Consider the following 18053-nt stretch of genomic DNA (forward strand, 5'->3'; position numbering starts at 1 on the left):
TGGGCACACAGAAGATAGGATGCCACTCACACTCTTGAGAGCCTCATCACCCACAGGGACTCCCCCTGACGGCACATTCTAAGCAGGGAAGTTGTGAGTCTCTAGCTGAGAAATGATATTACTCTAGGCTGAGAGCTGGGAAGGGGGCCTGGTGTGGGTTCCCCTTCTTGTAATTTTTAACATGATGCCCCCTTCTAGGCAGTTCTTCCTCTTGCTGCCCAAAGGTTTTCCTATCCCAGCTGCTCCCGGACACGAGTCTGAACGACGATTAAGTTTGGTCTCATTTCTGCTGTTCTCAGTTTAACCTCTTAGGCCAGTACAGGATCTATATACTTGGTGAGACATCCCTTTCTAATACTGTCCCAGAGGCCTGGTTAGAGCAGAGGAGCCTGAGAGAATAGTAATAGGTTCTCTCTTAATTCTTAATTAAGGTTGGGCTGAGTGGGGGACCCATTCCTATGAGATAATGAGTACGAGAGAGGACAGGCTTGCTAGAGTAGAATGAGTAGGCCCACCGGAATAGAATAAGCATGCTCTCACCTGCTCACCCTTCTTGGGTCAGTCAGCAGATAGCAATCAGTTCCTGTTTTTGCTGGGCCTGAGTGGGGCTTCCCTGTGACAGCCACCTTGACAGTGGACTCTGCCTTCCCAGAGGTCATAAGGTGCCCAGGGCATTAGTTGGATATACAGAGGCGTGCCTGAGAAGGCAGAGGAGGTGAGGGCTTTGTGCCCTGAGAAGCTCTGCACACTGAGCAGGACAGTGGTTCATCCTGAGAACTCCAGGAGGGCAGTGGTCTGCTGGGCTGACATGCAACTTTGTCTCTAGCACTCAGCCCAGCCAGCTTGCAACTCTAGGGCCTGTGCCCTGGCCTAGCTTTAAGGCCAGCCTTTGGAGAGGCATTGGAGTGGTGTCTGGAAAACAAAGATACCCTTGGGACGACCTGGGGCCTAGTCCCAGCCTGGGCTGCTCTCTGCTTATAGGGATTTTCAGATGGCACTCTTCCCACCTGCAGATCTGCCCACTAGCCCTGTGGACCTGGTCATCAACTGCCTGGATTGCCCTGAGAATGTCTTCCTGCGGGATCAACCCTGGTACAAGGCTGCTGTGGCCTGGGCCAACCAGAACCGGGCACCAGTACTCAGCATAGACCCTCCTGTGCATGAAGTCGAACAGGGCATTGATGCCAAATGGTCACTGGCACTGGGCCTGCCTTTGCCACTGGGGGAACACGCAGGCCGTATCTATTTGTGCGACATTGGCATTCCCCAGCAGGTCTTCCAGGAGGTGGGCATCAACTACCACTCGCCCTTTGGCTGCAAGTTTGTTATCCCACTGCACTCTGCCTAGAGGGTTCCTGCGCAGGCAGGACCCTGCTGTCCCCTGCTGCTCTGATAACGAACGCCTTAAGGATATGAAGCTTCATGGACCTTGTTAAAAGTTTTTTCCCTTTTGGGTTTGTTTCTTCTGTGAGAGAACAGAACTTACTTAAAACTGACCTGTCACTTGCTCTTAGCCAGGGAAGTCTTTCCCACTGGGTTCCGGGCTGGGCGGCAGGCTGAGCGTGCAGCAGCTCCAGGCATCTCTACCCTCAGCCCCCTGCACGGCCAGGTGGGCCTTTGTTTACAGCCGTAGGCAGCTCTCTAAGACTGTGTTTCAGGTTTACAGCCACTGGGCCTGGGCACATGCATTGAGGAGTGGGCCAGGTCCTGTTTGGGGGCCTGTACCTGCTCTATTTCAGAGCTTGTGGCTTTGTGTCTCCCTTGCTTTCCCCATGCAGACAGCCCTTCCTCTGTAGAACCAGCTGCGTGGCAGCTGTCCACCAGAGGGCAGACCTGCACTCTCCATTCATTTCCAGGGCTGTGACAGACCAGGCCTTCCCCTAGCCCCACAAGTTGATTTGGGGGGTTTTGACCCTTACTCCTGAGCTGATCCAAGTTTTATGCTGATTTTTCCAAGGATCTCTCTCTCCTTTTCCCTCCATCACTCAGAGGTAGGGAAGGGGGCGGCATTAGGATGGTGTTACTGTATTGGGATTTTATGTTCTGTCGTCTTCAGCACAGGTAGTATAAGGTTATATTACTGTAGAACCACAGTGCCCATCTTGCCAGCAGTGCCCGCCCCCACCCCCAAAACTGAGCAGGCTGAGCCTTTGCCTAGTCTGGGGTCAGACCCCTCAGATGGGGATATCCCTGGGGGAGCCTGGTGCTGAGCCAGAAGAGGCTTCCTGGTGCTTCTGTCCTAGGCCACCACTCCTCCAGCCCTTTGCCTGCACATACATGCCCCACCTACTCTTTCGTCCCCTCTGCCCTTCCCCTGAAATGGTCCTTTGCAGCTGTCATCCCAGAGCAGGGCACATGGGCTCCCCTGCTTGAGCTCCACCCCAGCTCTTAAAACATCCGGGCTTTGAACCCTTTACAGTTGTCCAGTCTAGATGAATAGGCTTGGGGCCAGCACCCTGTCTCAAAGGTGGCAAAATGAGGCTAGTTCTGGATGAGCTAGCTGGTGTGGGTTCCAACCATAGGAACACACTGATGCTCAAATCCTAAGGTGCCAAGCCCTAGGCCCTGGAGGCTGGTAGAACAGGATCTATGCCTGGAACCCTGGCAGGGATTTCTGCCAAGAACTTGTGCTTAAGCCTGCTTCAGGGCTTCAGGCTGCTTCTGCTCTGTGTCTGCCCAGGCTGGCTGAACGGGTGGATGGGTAGGCAGAAGGGCTTACTGAGGACTGTGGACCCAGGGTAGGCCCTGGTACCATGGGTTTCAGGCTGTTACCACTTTCCTTGTAGGAGCATAGCCAGAAGCAGATGAGCCAGGGTAGAGGGCTGGCCCCTCCTCTCATCTTCCCTTCAGTCTTAAATTGTCTCCAGCAATGGGAAGAGGCCAGGGACTGTAACCCTTGTGCTATGTATTCTCTGAGCCTCTGCTCACTCTCAGGGCCAAGCAGCTCCCAAGCCGGGGCCCTCTCTTGGCCACAATCTGAAGAGCAGTGTAGGTTACAGGCATTTTGGTAGGCAGGTTCTGGCTGCCTGTTAATGCAGTTAGGCCCCCTGATTAGATACAGTGAGAAACAAGCTAGAAGAACCCTGGCCCAGGAGATTGCCCACTCCAGCAAGATCCAGGGATGATAGCCTTGTGGGGCCACTGGGAGTTTGTGCTCAAGCTTCTCCCTCCAGGGGGCACTGGGACTGGTCCTTGCCCTCATCCTTAGCCTGGGCCTTCCCCAGAGGTATTAAGTATGATTCCTCCATCTTCAGTTCTTTTCAGGGGATCCTGCCCATAGTACCCAGTTCCCAAGGGGCCCCCAGTCACGTGGTGAACCTAGCACTCGTGCAGCTCTTAGGGAACCAAAAACCAGCACTGAAATAAAGCTGAATGACTGAGTCCTGTGGTGTGTGAATTGCTCTGTAGGCTGTCATGAGATGCTGCCTGTTCCAGCCTAGGAACCCGCCCCACTTGTCTCCTGCCCTCAGCAGACCATAGTTGTTGGGCACATACAGCCTAAAGTCCCAGCCAGTAATGGGACTGGCAGGCTGCGGAAAACCAGACCCCACCTGGCTAGTCACGGTGGGCTGATTCCGTTACGTTCTTGGGGGCTGAGAGGTACAGGAGCCAGCAGGGCAGAGGTGCCGTCTAGGACTGCTCAGCAGCCTGGGCTCAGAGGACGTCCCCACTTCTGGTCTTACCCCTGCCTACCTCTTCTGTGCCTGGCCCAGTTCACACTTAGCTCTCCACAAGCTGAACTGCTAAGAAAGACTTTATTAATAAGGTCAGGCAGGTAAGGGGAAGGCAAGGAGCCTGGAGATGGACACACTGGTACCAGGGGTTACAAACAGTAAGAAACACTTTATTATAACTTTACAACATATAAATAGCTTGGGTCAAATCTGTGCTTTCTGGCAGCTGGGCACCAAGTCTGCTCCCCTGCAGGCTCCTGCCTTCCTTCACATTGCACTGTTCATTGGGTGGCTCCGGCCTGGGGCCTGGTGGTCGAGGCTGGAGTCAAGGGGCTGGGCGGCCCAGTCCCGCCCTCCATCTCCTCATGCCGTGGCCTGTGCCTGTCATCTGCTTGGGTTGCGGCTGGTGTGGAAGGACCGCTCCTCAGGGGTCAGGCCAGCAAAGAAGGGGTGCAGCAGGGCCTCGGCCAGTGTGATGCGCTGGGCAGGGTCAAATTCTAACATCCTCCTCATCAGGTCAAACAGCTGCACGTGCTCCAGAGAGTCTTGGAGCATGTAACTCTGCTCAGGGACACAAGGTGCCTCAGTGTGACGGCAGGATCGTGGGAAGCCACAGCAGGTCCCCTTGCCTCTGGGATGCCTTGCTGGACTGGATCGAGGAGGCAGTGTTGCCTCCTTGGAGGACTCTACTTCCGCCCTCCTGGACAATGAGCAGCTCCTTTCCTTTCATGCCTGTGTTTAACGTTTTGCTCGGAACTTGCCAGGCTACTAGGTGTCTTGCTGGATTGATGCCTCTGCCCCCACATGCAAAGTCCTGACAAGTGGGTAGAGATCACCTCTGCGAAATTCACTTGCCCGAGCACCAAATGCAGTTGGCTTCCTGGCCATGTCTAGGTCTTCCCTCCCCCTCACCTCAGTCCTGTCTAGTTCTTCCCAAAATTTTGCGGAGAGAGAGGGACAGGAAGCAGCAGGGTTTCTGACATCTGGCTCTTCTGGTGTTCCCTAATTACATTCATAGCCACCCTGTGGGGAAGGGGTAGGGCCAAGCGCCCCTCTGGGACAGTATGCAAGAAGCCCCACTGCCAGCATCCAGCAGTCTTGGGTGCCGCCTCCCATAGAGCTGGATCGAGGAGGCAGCCTTTAGTGGCCTGGCCTGTCTCTGCTGTATGTCTGCCCAGTCTCTGGGGTCTCTCCTTGGCATGAGTTGAGCTGGGGGTAGCCAGAAACTGACCTTCAGAGGTTTGCAGTTCTCCTTCACATACCGGCCATCAGAGCTGTTCTCATCCCAAACTAGGCCCCCTTTGTAGAAATATTTCTGCTTCCTGAAAATTAAGGGGGTGGAGTCAAGTGTGGGAGCAGAAAGGGGACAAGCCTCTGGTGGGAGGTGGGGAAGAGCAGCTCCCAAGACAGCAGCAGAACCAGGGCAACAGGTTTGCAGGGGCACACAGGGAAGGTTTTTGGGACCCATGGACTGTCCAGCAAAGACTAACCACATCCAGTACCCTGCTGACCCACAGCCAAGAAGAGAAAGGCCCCATACCAACCCTGAGGGGGCTACTGGGGTCCTTACCTGGTACGGTGGATCATGTGTGATGGGATGGGCCCTAGGATCTTCTCCATCATCACCAGATGCTCTCGGTTTTCGTGGGTCTGTGGAAGATTAGGGACAGTGCAAGGGGGTCAGTCCTAGCTCTGGCCCCTTCAAGGAGAATAAGAAACAAGAAAGATGGGCAAGTGCCCTCACTGCCCCCGGAGATGCAAACCTACCAATGAAGCGGCAGCCCCAGCTTCTCCTGCCAGCCTGTGCTCAGGCTCAGGCTCCTCAGCCCTTGTGGGTGGAGGTAGACTGGGCTGTGACTGCATTTCCCTCTGGTTAGCTCTTCGCTCCCTGCCCAGAACATGCCTTGTCCCAGCCCATCCCGATGCCTTTATTCATCTGTGCCTTTTATCTAGAAGGTCAGGTCACCTCCTGCCCATCCTCCATCCTCGACGGCCTAGCATAAGACTCCTCTAAGTGTTCCAGCTCCCCTGACTTGTGCACTCCCTTTAGCATCTACATCCTTAAGACTTTGAATCTCACATGATGACTTATGGGAGGAGGAAGATACCTGTCTTCTCTTCCAGGTGGGGCTTCCCACCCCAGTGGCCTGCAGCCTATCACAGTAGCAGTGCTCAGGGTAGGGGAGCGATGTGGGGTGGCTGTACCTGGAAGAGTGTGAAGCCCCGGTAGTACTCAAAGAGAATGCAGCCAATGCTCCAGACGTCACAGGGCTGTGCCCAGCCCAGCTCTGAAAGCCAAGATGGGGAGAGGCTGTGAGATCTGGCCCTATGCTTCCAGCCTGGAGGTCACAGCCTGGCAGCCACCACACTGGCTGGCAGGACTCTTGCCCAAATCCCATTACGAGGCCCTCTCTCAGTAAGGCTGACAGATAAAGCCAGGTCAGTCACCTGTGTCTCATGACACTGGCCTCTTGGTCTGAGAAACTCTGCCTGCCCTAGGTGGCAGAGACTGCCAGGCATGCCACTGCCTCTGTTTATACCCTCTCAACAGTCCAGTGTGACAAGGTCACAGGCCATACAGTCACTCACCAAGGATCACCTCAGGTGGGCGATAGTGACGGGTGGCCACAATGGTTGTGTGATGCTCATGGTCAAAGGTGGCACTGCCAAAGTCAGCCACTCGGATGCTGGTGTTCTTCACTGACTTCTCCTCACAGCTCTGAAAGGCAAGGCAGGCCTGCCAGGTCAGGAGTCCACACGAGTGGGTAACCCACCCCTGGAGCAGGGCCTCACCCTTACCCCCACCGATACCTTGTGCTCATTGTAGAGGGTTTCAAACTCAGAATTCACAAACAGGATGTTCTCTGGCTTCAAGTCTGTATGGGTCAGCTGATTCTCATGCAGAACTAAGGGAGCAGGGAAAGAAGGGGAAATAGGCAAATGAGTAGCTGGCTCTCCTGCCAGCTACTAGGCCAGCGCTAGGCCAGACCCCTCCTCCAATGCCAGCAACTGCCAGAGCTCCTCACACCCCCACCTCAGCAGGGAGCTGGACTGCAGCCTGCCTCTGTGCTGGCCTCTCTCTCAAGGGTTCTCTGTACTTGAGGCCTTGGAGGGTTCTGATACTTTAGCAGGGGGGTGGGAAAGAAATTAGCCATTTGAAAAACCTCCCTCCACCTCTCCTCTGCAGAGACCAGGCCTCCTCACCTGTCTCTCACCAAAGCTACAGCAACAGCCTTGAGTTGTTCCCTCTTCCCCGCACCAGCTGCATAATTTGCAGGGCCCTTTGCAAAATGAAAATGCAGGTCCCCTGTTCAAGTTATTAAGAATCAAGCACAGGGTCCTGTGTGACTGAGTGCACAGGTTGCATACCCAGGAAGCCAGCCCCACCTCTCATCGCTAGTCATGAGCAGGGAAGCCTTTCCCGTCCAGCCCCTTCTGACAGTGGCTACCTGCTTGTAGTCACTTTTCAGCTCAAGGCTCCCATCTGGCACTCAAGACCCTCACAACTGTGTGGCCCACGACTCCCCAATGATAGTCTATTCTACTAGAGCCAATTCTCAGCCCATAACAGGCTCTAGGCCTCACCAAGCTGTTCCCCTTGCTTGGAAACCTTATCCCTGTCCCATCTTGCAAATCCTGTGGGAGGAGAAAGACACCCGTCTTCTCATCCATGTGGGGCTTCCCACCCCAGTGGCCTGCAGCCTATCACGAAGTAGCAGTGCTCAGGGTAGGGGAGCGATGCGGGGTTACCTTGAGCTTTCTATATTCTAGCTCAAGGTCTACCAGCTTCACCAAGGAGCCTTTCTGTACTGCTGCAACCACTGCAAATCCTACAGTGCTGAGCCCTGGCACCACCAAATGCTTTTCATGGCTAGCAGGGAGATGACAAGTCAGGGTTGCACAGAGGGTCTCCATGTGGGTAGGACCTGTGGCCCTATCTGTCAGGTCAGGCTTCTACCTTTTTACCCCATGCATGAAGCAGGGAGGTGGGGTTGGTGGTTAGGCCAATTCTGGAGCAGTTCTTTTCTGTTTTCTTCCTGAGTGCCTGGGGGTAGAGAGGCTGGTCCGGGGGTCCCTGGAGGGAGCCCTAGCCTTTCCATCCTCACACTGAGATTCCCACCTGAAGACAGGCCTTTCCGCCAAAGGGGATCTGGTGTCCCTCAGGCCCAGGAGAATGGTTAGTAACGTGCTGGAATGAATGGGGACAAGAAGTAACCAGATGACTTGGCTGTAGGCATGTAGCTGCCCATGCTTCTTTTGAGGGTGGACACTTACATCTAAGGGCGTGGCAGAGCTGGTAGGCCATGTGCCGGACATGTGGTAGGGGGTAAGGCTGGAAGTTATTCTCCTTCAGGAACTCAAAGGTGTTCTTGCCCAGGAGCTCAAAGGCGATGCACATGTGACCATGGAAGTTGAACCAGTCAGACATCAAGACGCACAGGCTGGAGGAGGAGGAGGATGGACAGGGCTCAGGCTGTGTGCTGGGGGCCTGCCTCACCCCCTCTCTCAGATGAAGACAGTTCCCAACTCTCTCCTAGGCCACCGGGTCACACACCAGAACGCAGATACACACAATGCAAGAGAACCAGAGCAAGAGCACCTCTCCCCACCAGCCATCACCCAATCCCCAGATGAGCTCTGGGCAAGGACTAAGCTTCCTGCAGTGGGCAGGGGAGATGTCCACAGTTCTGGTCCAAGCCCTCCAAGCTTCCCTACTTATGATTTGGGAGAAGCCCTGCCTCAGAGTTGCTGAGGGAGACATGGAACGTGCTAGTGCACTCTGCAGGACTGGTGCTGCTTTTCTCAACCTGCCCACTCTGCTGAGCTTCGTGAGGGTGTGCGGGATTCACCCATCTGCCCAGGCTCAGCACCATGTGTGGAGGAGAGTGCTCAGTGTGTTTGCCACAGAAAGGGCCTCCTTTGGGTATCTCCTACTATGTAAAAGCCCCAAACGGCTTCATGTTTTTATCTTGTCTTACGCCCAACATAACCCAGTGAGCTTCCCAATTCACAAATGCAGGGCTGAGAGGCCTGCCTCAGGCCACAGAGCCAGCTGGGGTGGAGCCTGGACTGCAGTCTAAAGGCTTCCAGCAAGACTTCTGCCACACTCCCCTGGCTCTGAGTGTGGGGAGAAGGCACAGTGCAGACGGGTGAAGGGACACTACTAAGCCCCTGGGGGTCCAGCAGCCCCACTGAAGGCTTCCCTCCCACTCCTTGCAGACACTCACAACTTGTTTTCTTTGTCCTTCTCCTTGATTTTTTTGAGCACGTTTATTTCTAGCCGAGCAGCCTCCCGGTACTTGCCCACATTGCGGATGATCTTCAGGGCAACCTGAGACTTCCCTCTGGTACCCGGGAAGGAAACAGAGGTTCTCATCAGCAGCCAGTCCTTCCCCCACCCACCACCCCAATCCAGCAACTCCCAACAAACACTGCTCCAGGAGCAGCCTGCACTGAAGAGAGCAGATACTGGATGCCCAGCCTGCCCCATGCAACACTAGACCTTTGCCCACTCAACAGCAAGTGCCCTGACATCTGTGAGTTAATACTCTTGGCATCCATGCCAGCCTTAGGCTTTTATGTTCTCAGCCACTGCCAGCTCTCAAAGGAGTGTGGCAGAGTAGAGGCCAATCCTGCTTACCCAGCGCCAGCCCAAGAGCTCACACAGTGACCTAACCTATAGGCCAGGCAGCCCCAACCCTGGTCAGGCTGTCCCATCCAGAGCCCTCCTGCAGCACCTCTTGACCTTCCTGAGCTTGTCTGCAAGTCTGAGCAAACAGGGATGGGGGGTGCCAGGATCGAGTAAAGATCTGGCAAGAGGTAGGGGTACCAGCAAGGGTACCTCTCACTGTGGGGTCCAGGGCCACTCCTTTTACCACACCCCTCTCCAGCCGCACCTACCTGCCACAGCGTTTATCAGTGACCACAAAATGCCAGGAACCCTTCTTAAGTGTCCAGAGAAGATTTTAACAGTCCCTGCTCTGTGCTTCCCACCCCCAACCCCACCCCAGGAGGCCATCTGCGGGGAGCCAGCAGAGAAGGAAACCTGCTGAGGTCTGGCTGCCAGGCCCTGTCAGGAAAGGACCGCTAGAATTCAGATGTCCAGTGGGGAACTTGAGTGAGACAGCCCTAGCCTGGAAGGGCATGTCTGAGGCCTCAGGGAGGCTGACGGTGGTGCCTAAGGCTCACAGGCCCAGGGTAAAGGGGTCTTCTAGAGAATCCCCTGCTTTTCTCTCCCTATCCTATTTTCCCAGATTCTCAGGGCAGGAAGGGACCTCAGGGGAAAGGTCATGCACTCCGGCCTCCTCCTAAAACAGGGTCCCTCCGTGGCATCCCAGTCCTCAGCACAGGGAGCTCATCACTTCCAAGGCAGCCCTGCCAGAGTTGCATGGCTCTTACAATAAGACCCTGCCTTTCACTGAGCTGAATTCTGCCTCCACATAACAACCCTCACCGGCCCTGGCTCCCTTTGAGTCCTTTGAGTGAAAGTAAAGGTTCCCCAGACCCTCCACCTGCCCCCTAGTAACTCCAGAGGCTCATTTTCCCTCCAGCTCCTCAGAGAGGAGCAGCCCAGACCGCCTACTTGAGTCTGCCATGTCTCCACCTGGCCACGGTGTAGTTGTGCATGTCCCTCCACCCACTGGTCCCAACCCTAACCTCTTGGGCCGCACTGAGTCGTACAGGCATTTGCATGGAAACTTGGAGCAAATGGAAACTTCCTCTCAGTCTACCTTGTGGCCACAGGGAAGGCTGGATGCCTGGGTCTGAATGACTTGAGTACCCCATTTAATGTAGGAGCACTACAGCGCAGTGGTGGCCAACTCTGCCGTTAACTGGAGTATGATGCAGGCAAACCCTGAGTATGTTTATTCATCTCTGCAACAGCGAGAGGGCCACATATGGGTGGCACGCGGCTCCACTGAGGACACAAGCACTTTGGAGCTGAAGTGCCAAACCGACTACGGCAGGGAGGCAACTGGCTCCCTGGAGGTGGCCTCCCCAACCCAGACCTATATGAGAGGAAGCAAATGTTCTAGTCTTGTGGAACGGTGAAGGGACAAAACTACTGCACTGTTGGGCTTGGGAGAGAGTGAGGTGCAGCATGACACACACAGGTATACCCCACTCTCCTAGGCACACTCAGCGGAGACCACACACTACCCTAGCCACACTGAAGAAGGCAGCGGCCTGCTTGGTGAGAAAGCCCAGGGTCATGTTTCTCTCGACTAAGATCTGCACAGCCTCAAAGGCAGACCCTCAGGGGATGGGACTTATGCTCTTAGGGCTGGGCTTAGTGGTACTCCTAGCCCCTTGCCAGGCCAAGAACCTAAAAGTTATCACAGGAGGCAGCTCCAAGCCATAGGGGAGCTGGGGCCTTGGCATTGTTCTGATATCCACCACTACAGTCCTGGAGAAGTAGAGAGATTAGAGCAGAACCTTTCACTGAGCAACAATTCTTGGGTAGTGTTGCCACATACCTGCAGGACCCAAGAATTTCTCCCTTATTACAGGGGATCAGCAAAACCCCAACATGGACAGGTCAGAACCCTACTTTGGTGCCACCCTTCAAAAAGAAAAAAGTTAAGCTCTGATAGCTGCCACCCTCAAGAACTCAGGCCAGCTCTTTCCAGGAAGATCACATCCAGAGCCAGCTGTACTGCCCCAGCTCGCTCACCTGGCATGGTCCAAGCACTCCACCACCTTGCCAAAGGTGCCTTCACCCAGGTTCCCCACAATCTCATCTAGGAGAGAAAAGAAATTGGGCATGAGAATCTGGAGGGCAGGGAGTTGGCAGCTCCTGCAAGTTCACAGCATTCAAATTCTCAAAAACAAAAAAGGTTTCTCTCTCACTGCTACACTCTTTAAAATGGAAGTTGCTAGTGTCTGTGTCATTCAGGCAATTACTGGTGGCCCCGCTAAGGCACCACGCGCACTAGAGGCCCCTCCAGGCAGGAGAGGTCTCGTCTAACAAGGGGGGTAGAAAGTAGAGAGGTAAAGTTTTACGAAAGGTGGCTGTACATCGCTCTTGGAGCCAATCGCCGATCCGGCACACCAGGTGACCCTCCTTGTCATCTTCCACACTCCGGCTGCTGCGCTTACTGCTCTGTTGGCTTCTCTGCATGCACCGCCCCCCGAAACGCCATCCGACCAATCGCATGGTAGGCGGTTCCGATTGACAGATTGAGGTGTCAGTCAAAGGCAGAGGTGGAGACGGTGAGGAGCCGGTGGGTTGGTTGGTTGGATTTTCCAGATCCCAGCATTTCATAAGGCACACAGCATATATAACGATAGGGATATTGCAAGGGACACGTCAAGACACAAACTGACTTCAAAAACAGAAAAGTAAAAACAGCTACAGGTATGTAAAGAAAACTCGGACATTATCTCTAAGAGGAGCGCCACAAACGCTCAGGAAGACGACCTGCCTCTGCTGCTGAGGGCCACGCTGTGAGGAGAGCCATTGCCCCGACTCCCTCCTCCTCCTCCTCCGAGTCTGTCCCTCCCAGGCCCTCCCATGTGGCTTTCGCCAGAGCGGAAGATGCAGTGAGAACGGTGGCGCAAGAAGGCAGCTGGCCCCGCCTGGGTCCAACCATCCAGACTGGTCAGCGGCTGCTCCGGCTTCAGCTGCAGAATGCCCAGCCTGTCCTTGCCTGCCTCTGTTCGCCCACGCAGACTTGCACATGCCTGACAGCTGCCACTCAGAGCCAAGCTGCTACCTGCCTCCAGACGGCATCCCTGGCCAGACTTCACCATCACTACCAGAAACAGCCTTCCGTCAGCAGCCCTTCTGCCACCAGCCTCAAGCAGGAAAGCAGCCTTGGATCCTCTGGGCCAGTCAACTGCCAGGCTTCCTACCACAATGGCCCACACAGGCCCCATGCCAGCTCCTGCCCTGGCCTTGGCACCTGTGCTGCTCACAATCTAGGCCCATCCCAAGTCTCACGACGATCGATAAGAGGGCACCAAACAGAGAAGCAGCGCCAGACCTGCACTGCCATCCTGTGGCAGCATGTGGCAGTGTGCAGAGAGGCGAAAGGGCCACGCTGCAATCGCCCGCACAGTCAACCCTCAACCTGTGGCCAAAGAAGTCACAGAAAGAGCTGGGCAGAGAAGACGCCTGGCCTCTCCACCGCTCCTCAGGGGCCTCAAGGCCGGCAGGGGGGAGGCAGGGAAGAGGGATGGGGGAGAAGAGAAGACCGCACGTAACCTCAGAAATACACAACTGGCTTTCCTTCCCCAGGGAACTGAGCGCAGTGAGGGCTCCAGAGACCTTACAACCCTCTGTGCTAGGAATACTGGCCAGGCCCTGCTCTGGGCATGTGGCCTGCAACTGGACAAGGCCTGGGGCAGCAGCCTTTCCACCATTTCTTCACATGCCCCATCACACAGGCACCTGCCCCTCCTCACCGCGACTGCCCCTCGTAAAGAGGCTCGGCTGGAGAGGGCCTGGCTGGAGATTAGAAGGGAAGTTCCCAGTCTGAGCTGGCTGACAGGCAAATCCTCCCATCCTGTGAGGCACTCCAGACTGGGGGCCTTTGGGAAGGGGTATGCAGATGAGACGCAAAGGTGGATGCAGTCCACATCAGAGCACTCAGTTACACGAGGAGGCAGTCTCTGGGTGGGAAAGACCAGGCCATATAGCTGTAGACCACCATACCAGCCACTCTACTAGGATCCTTAAGAAGTGTCCTAAGAAGTGTCCCCAGCCACTTGCACCACGTGGCCTGTGTCTGGAGCACTGTGTAGACATAGACAGGCCAGAGGCCAGCCAGCATCGGAGCCAGAGTTCCTATAGTTGCCACTGGAAGGGGCCAGAAGACACAGGGGCCAGGACCCTGTGATCAGCCCTGCACCTGGACCAGACAACACATACACACACACATGCACGCACACCAGTGCACGTGCACAGGGCTGGCAGTACTCACCCGGACCAGCCAGCCTGAGAGAAGGCTAGGAAGAGATGAGGCCTTTAAGCCCCAGCCAGCACACTCTGGCTACCACTCACCGAGGAGGCGCTGCTACAAGACCTGGTGCGGCGTTTGTGGCAGTGGTGGGCATGCTTGCGGGTCCGGTATGGCCCCCTCTCCCGCGATCGCCGACGATGACGAGAACGTGAAGATCCATAGTAGTCCTCTCCAAAGGATGAGCTCCGCTCTTCACACCGGTATGTATCGCTGTCACGGCGCTCCCGGTACCTCCTCTGGTAGGGCAGGCGGTCATGGCTGCCAAAAGGGGGATGGGGATGCTGGTCAACTGGGTCCTTGCTGTTAGCAGGCAAGAAACCTGTGGTAGGGCCACTGTAAAGGGCTGAAGGGGGACAGCCTGTGCTAAAAGCATCCAGACTGGTGGGAAGTGGCTGAGAGGGGAGGGTGCAAAGGTACTAAGCCTGCCCTCCAGAGCCCTGTCCAACAGCAGCATCCTCCAGCCATAGGAGGAGGGGTACAGGGGAAGGGGAGTATGGCAGAGGGCCTCCATACTCAGAGGTTCTACACCCTCCAGAGTTCCCTGTGGCCTGCTGCAACTCTTAAGTTTGGCCTGGGGGCTGGGATAGGCCCAGGGAACAACCTTTCCAGGGGTGAGGTTATGTTCCTAATTCTCACCGAGGAAGGCTTAGGAGGTTAAGCAAGAAAGTTGCCAGCCTAGAAAATGGGGGAATGTGTAGGGCGAAAAGGCACTCCAAAAGAGAAAGACTAGGCAACAAGGAAGGCAGCTACTGGTGAGGCCAAGGCATGCAGGTGAGGTTAGTGGAGGAGCCCAAAGAGGACAGGGCAGGGATCCAGGGACAGCTGGGCGGGGATGGAGTCATCTCAAGGAGTCTGGAGTTGCCACAGCTGAGCCCAGCTGACAGAAGGAGCCTCTCCCTCCTATCTAGTTTCCTCTCACCTTCTGGACCGAGATCTCCGTGGGGGAGGCTCCCTTCGGGACGGGTATCGCAGTCTCCCTTCATGTTCCCGACTGTAGGACCTCCTCCTCTTCCATCGGTAGCTCAGGTACGGGTCTGGTTCAGGGGAGCGGTATCGCTTACAGTGATGCATCTAGACCACGAGGAACAGAAAGCCCTGCTAAACACACAGCCAGCCACCTCCAGCCGTGGGGCTGCCTGGGGCTTCCCAGTTGCTCCTGAAGAGGCCCATTGTTCTGTTTGGAGGTGGCCCCTCCCAGAGGTTTATGAAGCAAGAACTCTGAGGTCACACTGGTCAAACAGCAGACAATGGGAAACAACCTTCTCTGCCAGTGAACAAACAAACAGCTGCCTCCCAGCAGAGCAACACTAGCCTGGTGGCCTGAGTGCTCAGGGAACTGGGTAAGCCAGGGCCAGGGGCTGAGGCAGGAACCCTGGGACGGTGAACACTACCGCAGGGAGATCAAAGGCAGGAGAAATGGGAGCCTCCTGCACTCCATTTCCTCCTGCCTGGGGAGTCCCGTGAAGTGAACGCTCTGTAATGCCAGAGGCCAGGCAAAGGGCTGTTGGCATGGAGCCAACACACGGGAGGCGAGGGCTCAAAGACCTCAAGTTTGAGAAGCTGAACGCTGTCTGGCTGAGGCCCTGAACTGGACCCCACCCAAGGAAGTAAGGACCACAAGTGAGCATGAGGGGCCACAACAGAGATGAGAAGAGCAGCCCTTGGAGAAAGAGGCACACAGGCCTCAGGAACATTCCATAGCCCTCCTGAGGGTCTACCCAAGGAGACATGGACCCAGGGGGTCTATCCAGCCCCTGCTGGCTCATCCTGGGTCTCAGCACTGGGAAGGATGCCAAGGTCCTCAGAGTATCCAACTTGTTTGCCAGAGGCCCATTTAGTACCCTTTTAGACCCCCATAGTGCCCTGCCAGGTGCCTTGCCTTTATCCTACTGTACCATTACTGTACCTTCTTCTAGCTCTCTGGCTCTAGTATCCTACCCTACGCCTATCTCAGGATAGCCAGAGGGTTAGTCGTCTGGCAGGTAAAAGAGCCTCACCTCACTATCCCTGTTCAGTGAGGACTTATATCCATCACATGAAATTGCCAGGCTGGATCTGCCACCAGCGGAGAAAGCTGGCTATGTGAGGCCAGCAACCTGCTCCACCTATACATGAACCCCTGACTGCCTCCATGGAGCCAGTCTTCTTCCCAACGCTCACACTTGGCCACAGCCAACCTCTAGTCATGGTCAGTCCTGAGCTTGCCTGGCCAAGCACATTTTGTACAAACCCACTGAGGCTGCCCCATCTCACCAGCAGGGTCCGTCAGGAGAAGATCAACATAGAACAGCTCCCCATGCATGAGCAGGACAGTGAGGCCTATGTGACCACACCCCGGGAGCCTCTCCGTGTCCCTAAGAAAGCCCTCCATCTCCCCACTAACATGTCTTCCCCTGTTTACCTGGGAAGTCTTTGGAGATAAATATTTTGTAAAATCACCTCCCCAGAAGCTTAGATTTGTTGTTTTGGTAATCAGTTGACTAATGTTTCACTGTTTTCCTGCAATTACTCTGGGTCAGGTGCCCAAGTTATGGAATGAAAGCAGTAACTCACATCCCACTAATTGACCCAGAAGACGCTCCACTGGCCAGGGCACATATCATGCCATAAGGCAAGTATGGTCCTGCCCATCCTCGCTGGGCAAACACCAGAACTGGAGGACATTAGCACGGTCACACCAGGTCAAAGACTCCCTCCTGGGACCCAGAAGATTCTTATGTCGATACATATTCACATCAATGGAGAGCACAATTTCAGAGTCTTATAGATGTCCATTTGAATCATGGCATGCTACTTCTAGCTGTGTGCCTTTGAACAAATTATTACACTACTCTGACCATCAGCTTCCTCTTGCATCAAGGGAATAGTAATCTCTTACAAAGTTTTGTGAGGATAAAATATGTCTGTCCTGTAAGTGAAATGCCTAGCACAGCTTTGTGCCCACAGAGGTACTAGTGGCAGCTTTTCATGAACATTTAAAAGTTCCAGGTAACACTTCAGGGGTGTGTTAAATGCCTTACAGACATTTTATAAGTCCCTTCCAAGGAAACTGGGAGGAGAGTGCTCTAGCAGAAAACTCTAAACTAAATCCTAGTGCTGTCACATACCAGCCTCATGACCTTAGACAAGGCACTCTAGGCCTTGGTTAGCATGCCTGGAAAACGGAGATAACATTTCCCAGCCTGGCAAAAGAGATGAGAAGTATGAGAGTTATAAGGTACCGCACACAAAGCAGTAATAAAGAGTATCCTTCCTTTAACACATTCTAGGCAAGTAAAATATTGGAAATAGCAGATATCATCCTCCCAGCCAGAGCTCTAGGGCCTATTTCTCAATTATCTTTGATTCCTAAAACCTCAGCAAACAGCTTGTTTAAAAAGCAGCTAAAGGCCACAATTATGCTTTGGGAAGCTCTGCTCTGCACAATAAGGAAAAAGGTGATGTGAAGGAAACCAAGCCAGGGATGTCAACTTTGAGCACAGGCCTTGTCGGCTTCTCATTTGCTGTTCCTGGCCAGAGAACTGGGCTGACTAGAAGTGCAGCCAGCCAGGTCAGCGGCTGCCCTCCCAGATTCCAGCCACCCCAGCACCCATGGTTATTTTTGGCTGGCACTGCCCTACCACTGCAACCTCAAACCTGCCACCTCGCAAGCCTCCACCACCAACGGGTGAAACGCTTCTTCTTTTCAAGGGCATCAAGGAGGGAAGCTGGAAGGCCGCCAACTCCGCCTCTGCTGGGGGCCTGGTTCAGGCAATTTCCACCCCAGCTCCACATCAGGGCACCCACACCCGGAACTAAAGCTAGAGACTCCCGGCAGGACGGAGGAGCAGCCAGGGGATTTGTACTGTCAGCTTGGCCTAGCCCATCCCCCGGGCTGGAGCGGCTCCATCACCACAACAAAACACACAAGGGGGCCTGCGCTCTCGTTCGCGTCCCTTCCTGCCGCGCCAGGTCCCAGGGGTCTCAGAGTCCCCTCTCCTGTAACCGCCACCAGTGGCGCCGAGGGGAAACCCGAGGGCAGAGGGAAAGCCGAACTGGGCCAGAATCAAACTCCAGGCCGCCAAGGGAGGAGTCGTCTGTGGACCAAGTCTGAAGCCAGGGGTAGGGGAGGTGTCTGACGGGACTCCGGCTATTCCACGTCGGACCCGACCCCATTCGGCGGGCAGGCACAAAACCTAAACTGGACTCCAGAGCGGCCCCAGAGACCGTTCAGGCTCCGCCTTCAACACCGCGGAATCGAGGTCAGGGTATGCAGTGACCGCCCTCCGGGGCAGAAGCAGCGGGTCAGGGGTGAGAGGTCGAGGCCGCGGCCCGAGGTGGGCCGAAGAGGAGAAAGAAAGGGAGTAAGCCGAGACCTAATGGAACCAGCGCGCCTTCCCCGCCGACTCACCCCCGGCCGCCGCCACCGCTGTCG

The 18053-nt window shown here is 55.2% G+C and overlaps 2 protein-coding genes across 4 annotated transcripts in view; one reads left to right on the forward strand and one right to left on the reverse strand.

Annotated features, from left to right (window-relative positions):
- The window catches only part of EDC3 (enhancer of mRNA decapping 3), a 61088-nt gene extending 57708 nt beyond the window's left edge, over positions 1 to 3380 (forward strand). For all 3 annotated transcript variants that reach the window (XM_011932902.1, XM_011932901.1, XM_011932899.1), the window contains one exon: positions 1014 to 3380. In XM_011932902.1, coding sequence (XP_011788292.1) covers positions 1014 to 1348 — 335 coding nt within the window. In that variant the 3' untranslated portion in view covers positions 1349 to 3380. The remainder of the gene's footprint in view (positions 1 to 1013) is intronic.
- A 356-nt stretch (positions 3381 to 3736) lies between these two features.
- CLK3 (CDC-like kinase 3) overlaps positions 3737 to 18053 on the reverse strand; it is a 21860-nt gene continuing 7543 nt past the window's right edge. Inside the window, exons 2-13 of the mRNA XM_011932903.1 lie at positions 14559 to 14710; positions 13681 to 13897; positions 11694 to 11790; positions 11350 to 11416; positions 8903 to 9019; positions 7950 to 8116; positions 6486 to 6580; positions 6264 to 6393; positions 5880 to 5962; positions 5245 to 5324; positions 4906 to 4996; positions 3737 to 4235 (exon numbers count right to left, since the gene is read on the reverse strand). Of these exons, the coding sequence (XP_011788293.1) occupies positions 4059 to 4235; positions 4906 to 4996; positions 5245 to 5324; positions 5880 to 5962; positions 6264 to 6393; positions 6486 to 6580; positions 7950 to 8116; positions 8903 to 9019; positions 11350 to 11416; positions 11694 to 11790; positions 13681 to 13897; positions 14559 to 14710 (1473 nt within the window). The 3' untranslated portion in view covers positions 3737 to 4058. The remainder of the gene's footprint in view (positions 4236 to 4905; positions 4997 to 5244; positions 5325 to 5879; positions 5963 to 6263; positions 6394 to 6485; positions 6581 to 7949; positions 8117 to 8902; positions 9020 to 11349; positions 11417 to 11693; positions 11791 to 13680; positions 13898 to 14558; positions 14711 to 18053) is intronic.

This window comes from Colobus angolensis, unplaced genomic scaffold (assembly GCF_000951035.1).
Source record: "Colobus angolensis palliatus isolate OR3802 unplaced genomic scaffold, Cang.pa_1.0 Scaffold99, whole genome shotgun sequence".
In the NCBI taxonomy this organism is placed as follows: Eukaryota; Metazoa; Chordata; class Mammalia; order Primates; family Cercopithecidae; genus Colobus; species Colobus angolensis.